Genomic DNA, 7,380 nt, shown 5'->3' on the forward strand with positions numbered 1-7,380 from the left:
CTTATTAATTGATATATTTTTTTATTTAGAAATTGCCAAGAGCCTATCTATGGGTTGTGGTATCAAGCTTGATGAAGAAGGCTCTGCTGGAATACGCTTTACCGCAAGGGGCTCCGTCACCACCTATGCGTACGGCCTGGACACAGATGATCACACACACTTAAGCTCAGTTGGGTGGAAGGGCTTCCTCGTTGGCAAGAATCTTCATGTCGGACAAACCATCCTAATTACTATCAGGAACACCCACCGCCAAGGCTTGAGGATGATGATCGTCATCGATATCATCTAGAACTATATGTGTGTGTGGTTGTATGACTACGTAGTAGACTGCGTATCAATTATTATATGCTACTGTATAAACCATATATGTGTGTAAGGATGCATGTTGACTATATATGAGTACCTATAATACTTAATGATATTGTATGACTAGTGCAGAGTCATCATGTCCTACACACGGTTACATATGAACCTGTTTTTCAAAAATATACTTTTAACGCGTTTTGTAATGTCCAAAAATTCTAAACAAAATTTTATGCATACATGTCCGCAAAAGTATGTCCGTGGCACAAAATTTTGTGAAAAAAAGTGTTTTTATTTTGTCTCCGTAAAAAAACAAATTTTAGTGCTTCTAAATAGCGTTTCGCGGCGCAATATTTTGTCTTTTTTGCACAGGCTACAAAAAAAATTGTTTTTCCATGGAACTTTCTACACACAGAATATGGAGATATTCGTGTGCATCTTTTTTCAGAATTTTTTAACATTTCAAAATGTGTTTTCCAAAATGGGTTCATATGTACTTCGTCCATGCACTTCCCGACTATTGCATGACTATATATGAGTATCTGGTATTGTGGTTAATAATATTGTTATCTGCCATATGTGAAATTGCAGTTTACTAAAATGGGTAAAAGCAGAAAAAATGTTAAAAGATACAGTGGTAGCATGGGACAGGAAAAGCGCTAAAACTGCTTAATAATAGCGTGTGACAGAAGAGCACTACTGATACAGTTACTAATAGTAGCGCTGGATTAGTCCATGCTACTACTATCAGTTAGCTGGAGATTGAGTTAGCTTTAGCGTCATAGTAGTAGCGCGAGCACCCGCGCTAAAAACTCGTGCCACTACTATGTTTTCCTTAGTAGTGTGCCGTGGTTAAGTGCCGCACGTACACTTTTATATACAGTGCTGCATGGCCATGCACGTGCTATAAGCTGTTGTGATGAGCTCCTGAAGACTGCCGCCGCGCGGATAGTCTAACACGCCCGTTAGAATGCAAGGCGTGTCAAGCTGCCAACCGGCACGGGGATGAACTTGACGGCCCAGCCGACGGTGCACGACCCGGCCGCGACGGCGACGCAGGCACCCCACTGCCACAAGCCGAGCTTCTTGGCGCCGACGAACCTCGTGAGCACCTCCATGGTCACCACCTGGAGCACAAACATGAGGGTGATGATGACGAGGAACATCTTGTTCTTGAGCACCCCGGCGAAGGCGTTCTTCTTCTCGACGCCGCGCACGTTGAACTGGTTGAACACCTGAAAGAGCATGAACACGTTGAAGACAACGGTGCCCTTGTTGTCTTGGGCGGCGAGGTGCTGGAGCACCAGCAGAACGGCGATCTGAAAGCCCGCCTGCGCGATGAGGTTGCGCCACATGGCGTCGCTGATGAGCGGGGCCGTGCGGGCGATGGGCGGGCCGTCCATGAGCGCGTCCGTGGGCGTGTCCGCCGCCAGGGCCAGCGCGCCCAGGGCGCCCATGGCCAGGTTCACCCACAGGAGCTGCACCGAGCTCAGCGGAGCATCACATGCGGTGATGGCCGCCACGAAGTCGACCACGGTGGCCACGATGTTGACGGTGAGGTAGAACTGGATGATCTTCTGGAAATTGTTGTACATGCAGCGGCCTGACTGGATGGCCGTGATCACCTCGTCAGACTTGTCGTTGGTGCCCTCGGCCAGCACGTGGCCCTTCTTCTTCAGCCGCTTCTCCAGCACCAGCTTGTCCAGGGGCCCCGACATCGCAATGACGCGGATCTCGTCCACCCTCTCGACCTGCCGCGCGTGCGGCATGTTCCGGAACTCGGGCCCAGTGATGATGGTGACGTCGCCGGTGTCGTTGCTGGATATGATGCCACACTCCGTGGCGACCGCGCGGCTCGCGGCGATGTCGTCGGCGGTAAGCATCTTCACGGCGACGCCGGCCTTCGCGCAAGCTTCATTTGTGGCCTTCATCTCGTTGTGCGTGAGCCTTCCGGTGCAGATGCAGATGACTGTGACCGACGCCATCGTCTCCAAGGCCGACAGATGGTGCACAAGCGCGTTGTCCTTGAGCACCCGCTTCATGGAGAAGGTGATCATCAGCGCCACCGCGAGCGGGACGCCCTTGTCCAGTAGCGGCAGCTTCCCCGCGGCGCTGCCGGTGAAGTGGCGCGCGGCGAGCACGGTGACGGTGACAACCGTGGCGGCTTGGCCGACCTTGGTGACGGTCGAAATGATACTCTCTACGCGAGTCCGTAGCGGCTCCGGGTGGATGCTCATCGTTGACAGGCTGCTCCAAGGCCCGCCCCATGAGGTGTTGGTGCCGACGGCGGTCACGAGCATCGAGCCGTGGCCGCAGATAACCTTAACGCCGGCGGCGAGGAAGGGGCTGTTCTCGGCGTTGATCTCGATCGCCTGGGGCTCGCCGGTAATGTCCGTCTCGTCCACATGCAGATCGTGTCCATTCAAGAACACCCCGTCCGCCGGCACGGTGTCACCAGTGTGGAGTATGACCACGTCGCCCACGACGACGTCGAATATGAGGACGACGCGCGTCCCGGCGTCGCGGCTGACGGTGATCTTGGCGGAATCGCTGGCGTCGTTGTGGGCCCGCTTGTCCTGATTGTGAGTGCTGTGGGCGGATAGGCCGGAGACAAGGAGCACGGCCAGGAAGATGCCGGTGCCGTCGTAGCAGCCTTCCCTGAGGCGGTGCTCCTTGATGCCGAAGGCGAGGGAGATGACGGAGCAGGCGAGGAGCGCGACGAGGAAAACGTCCCTGTGCGCGTCCCTAAAGTGGATGAAGAAGCCCCTGGGCTTGGACTCGGGGTAGGTGTTCTCGCCGTGTTGGGCCTTGCGGCAGCGCATGTCGTAGACGCGCTCGTCGATGCCCCGCTCCGGGTGGGAATTGAGCAAGGCCGCGATCTCGGCGGCGCCGCCGAGGCGGCGGAAGCTGCACTGACGCTTCTCCTTGACCAGGGACTTGAAGTTGAAGGAGTGGGCGGCCGCGCCGAGGATGTCGATGCGAACGTCCGCGCCGGGGGTCTCGTAGCGGATGTGGGTGGCAGCGTCAGCGTCGGGCTTATTGCCGTCGTTCATGTCGATGGCAACGTAGGAGGCGCTCAGCGGCAGGACGCGGACGGGCGCGAGCCAGCGGAGTAGCGTCCGGACGACGTTCAACGCCTTGCGCCATCGCCGACCCGCCTCCGCAAGCCGGCCTCCCCGTGGGTTCGGCATATCCGGAGAGGTAAAGGATGAGATGGTGATGCTAGTTTTTAAGTATCTTTTTTGATCTGATGATGATGGTGATGCCAGTTCCAGTAGCACCCGTTTAGTTTGTTTCTTCTTTCGGATGGGAGATGGAGATGGTGTTCGTTCGTTGTGGGTTTATTATGTGGCGCGCGCCGTGGTATTTATAAGTGCCTGAGCCCTGAGGAGAACCTCATTAATGATGCTGGTGAGGGAAGCTTCCCGGCGGTTTCCTACGGGGTGCTTTTTGTATCCGTAAGATTTGTTGTCATTTCTGCGGTGCAAGGTGCGGCCAAGCCCTTGTGCCAAATGACGCGTCGATCAACCGGTACCGTACCAGCACAGAGTGCGAGGGGGGGTGGACAGTGGTAGCAAAAGGGGCGGATCCAACGGCCAGATCGAAAACAAATCCATCGATCGACAATCTATTGACCCACTGTGCACACACCGCCGCGATCTATTGACCCGAACACATAGAGTCTTCGTTGTTGCGACAACACACATAGTCGACTCGTGGCCTTAACGCGCGTTGCACGCGGCAACAGCTTTGATATGTACTAGCCCTGCAAGGCAATGCATGTGGCTTGCAAGTGACGCACAACGGCTTTGATATGTAGCCCTGCAGGAGTAGCCGCTAGCCGCTGTCTCGCCAACCTGCGGGGTCGTCCCTGAAAACGCGTGTGGTTTGCAAGTACGCACAAGATGGACTCATGTGTTGGATTATAGATGGGCTTCCCCCATATAAGACAATAATCCATGCTTAATAGGTGCATGGCTCGCAAATGATAGAAATTTTAGTACCAAACTGCAAACTGCTAGTAAAGTCAGAGTGAGACCCTTTATAAGGGCTGCTCTATCACATGCCATTGAAAATTTGGGAGGAGGAGTTGTACACGCGCTTCTACTTCTTCGTCGCCCGCCTCGTCACGATGTGGCACCCGGGTTGTGGAATGAGCCGAAGCTTATTTTTGCCGATGAAGAATGGTTAATTAATCTCAGATTAATTGATACAGTAGTGACACTGTCCAATAGTAGGACCGTAGGCTGTTCGCGCACTTAGTTGTGGGCCTGAGCCCAGACCCATTGGCCAGTGGAGTGAACCCTAACTCAGTTCACTCACTCCCTCTTGCACAAACCTAGCCGTCATCTACTGTTCCTCTCTGTGTGCCGCTTCCGGCGATCCCATCCTCACGACCACGTGCACGGTTGGTCGGGAGAGCAGGTGCCTCCAGAACCCTGTTGTTCGAGATCCTGTCCGGAAGAACGGCAATAAGGTTTTTGGGTAGCGTCTCAACACGACTGCTCCCGATCCTTTCCCGTCTCTGTCAGCCTCTGCTTCCACTACTTCCGCTACATCGGCTCCATGGCTGACGACGAAGCCGCCAAGAAGAAGGCCTCGGCCGAGCTGAGGCTGCTGCTACCGCCGCCGCGTTGGCCTGGCCAACCGAAGGGTATGACTCGTTCATCTCCTATCTACTCGTTCATGTGCTAGTCGTATATATGATGTTCATAGATGTTTTGGTTCTATGTACTGTACGTGCTCACACGCTTAGTTATCGGTATGAGATGCATACTGTATTTACCATGTTTAATGTTTACTCATGGATTAGATTAGTCAAAAATGTGCTAATATTTCCAACAATCCAAAAATCTTATTTTAGGCACTTTTCGACTCATGGCTTCGCCGCTACACTGAAACCAGAAAAGTTTATCGAAATGCATTTTAAGCGTTGGCAGGCGAGGACCACCTTGTGGCTCACAGTAATGAACGTGTTCTGGTGGTGGTGGTGTGTCTCCCACGGTAACGATTGCTCCTGAACACGAGAATACCTTTAGGGAGGAAACCATCATGTGGGAGCCGTTCTTATTGTGATTGGAGACAAGCTGGTAGACGTGTATCTCCATATGTGTGTTGCCAAAAACTTGTGGGATGCCCTCGAAGCTAAGTTCGGCGCAACTGATGCTGGGAGCGAACTGTATGACATGGAGCAGTTTCATGATTACAGGATGGTTGATAACTGTCATGTATTGGACCAGACTCATGAGATACAATGCATCGCTAAGGAGCTGGAGCTCTTGAAGTGTGAGTTACCGGACAAGTTTGTCACGGGTTGCATTATTGAAAAACTCCCTCCTGGATGGAGGAACTTTGCTACTTCTCTCAAGCACTTGAGACGTGAATTATCTGTTGAGGATGTCATCGGTCATCTAAGTGTTGAGCAGAACTCGAGAGCAAAGGACTATACACATGAAAGGGGTAGAGGGTTCTTCTACTGCCAATGTGGTGCAGAAGAATTTTCACATGTTCAATGGAAAGAACTCTGTCCAATAGAATACTACCTTCAAGAAGAAGGGTAAGAAGAAAGACAAAAAGAGAGATGGCCGCTTCCTGCTTACTTGTGGTTCAGAGGAATACTAGGCAAACAAGTGCCCAAACAAGTACAAGAAGCCAGGACAGGACTCCAAGTCTGTCTATGTCACTCTGAGCAACAATGATGCATCATCTGGGTATGGTAATCTGTTTACCGTACTTTCAGTTTGTCAGTCCACCGATTTGTGGGTTGACACTGGGGCCAATATTCATGTGGGTGCTGATGTGTCTTTGTTTTCTTCTTACCAGGTCGCATGCGATTGTTCTGTCCTGATGGGGAATGGCTCGCATGCTTTTGTTCATGGTGTTAGCATGGTAGATCTGAAGTTTATGTCAAAAAAGATCGTGCAACTGAAGAACGTGCAACATGTCCCCGCCATCAAGAAGAATCTCGTTAGTGGCTCCCTTCTATGTAAAGAAGGGTTTAAGTTAGTATTTGAGTCCAATAAAGTAGTCGTATCTCGATATGGACTATGGATTGTTTGTTGAAAAACATATGATTGTGGTGGTTAAGTCATGAACTAAACTCATTCTAATGTGAACGTATATGAGGTTTGGCATTCACGTCTTTGTCACATTAATTTTGGTTGTATGACGCGGCTAGCTAAGATGGATTTAATCTTGACTTACACTTTAGCCAAAGGCTCTAAGTGTCATGCGTGTGTGCAAGCAAAGCAACCACGTAAGCCTCACAAGCCTGCGAAGGAGAGACACCTAGCACCACTAGAGCTTATACATCCAGATCTGTGCGAGATGAATGGTGTGTTGACTAAAAGTGGAAAGAAATATTTCATGACGTTGATGGATGATTCCACTAGATTCTACTATGTGTATTTCTTAAACACTAAGGATGAGGCCCTACACCACTTTAAAATCTATAAGGCAGAAGTTGAGAACAAACTTGAGAAGAAAATAAAACGAGTCCAGTCTGATCATGGTGGAGAGTACTTTTCTAATGAGTTTGACTTATTCTGTGCGGAACATGGTATTATTCATGAGAGGACGCCTCCCTATTCACCCTAGTCAAACGAGGTTGCCGAACGAAAGAACCCTACTCTAACAGATTTGGTTAACGCCATGTTAAATACATCGGGTTTATCCAAGGCATGGTGGGGGGAGGCTGTATTGACATCATGTCATGTCCTGAATAAAGTTCCCGCGAAGGATAATGAGACTACTCCCTATGAGAAATTGAAAAAGAAAATAACTATACTCTCTTACTTGCGCACTTGGGGCTGTTTAGCGAAAGTCAATGTGTCCATCCCCAAAAAGCATAAGCTTGGTCCAAAAACCGTGGATTGCGTTAATTTGGGCTACGCTAAGAATAACATTGGCTATAGATTTCTACGAGTGAAATCTGAGGTACCTGACCAGAAAGTCGGTACAATTATAGAGTCTAAGGATGCTACATTCTTTGATGATATTTCCCCATGAGAGATTTGCAAAGCACTTCTAGACTGGAATCTTATGAGACTCCCGAACCTGCCATTCCGGTGGAATATT

The 7,380-nt window shown here is 50.5% G+C and overlaps 1 protein-coding gene across 1 annotated transcript; it reads right to left on the minus strand.

Moving 5' to 3' along the window:
* Positions 1 to 1,268: 1,268 nt before the first annotated feature.
* LOC125532845 (calcium-transporting ATPase 7, plasma membrane-type-like) lies at positions 1,269 to 3,494 on the minus strand. The gene has a single exon (XM_048696734.1). It carries the CDS (start codon positions 3,492 to 3,494, stop codon positions 1,269 to 1,271), a length of 2,226 nt encoding a protein of 741 aa, XP_048552691.1.
* Between the last annotated feature and the right edge of the window lie 3,886 nt (positions 3,495 to 7,380).

The sequence above is a fragment of the Triticum urartu genome, chromosome 1 (genome assembly GCF_003073215.2).
Source record: "Triticum urartu cultivar G1812 chromosome 1, Tu2.1, whole genome shotgun sequence".
Taxonomy (NCBI): Eukaryota; Viridiplantae; Streptophyta; class Magnoliopsida; order Poales; family Poaceae; genus Triticum; species Triticum urartu.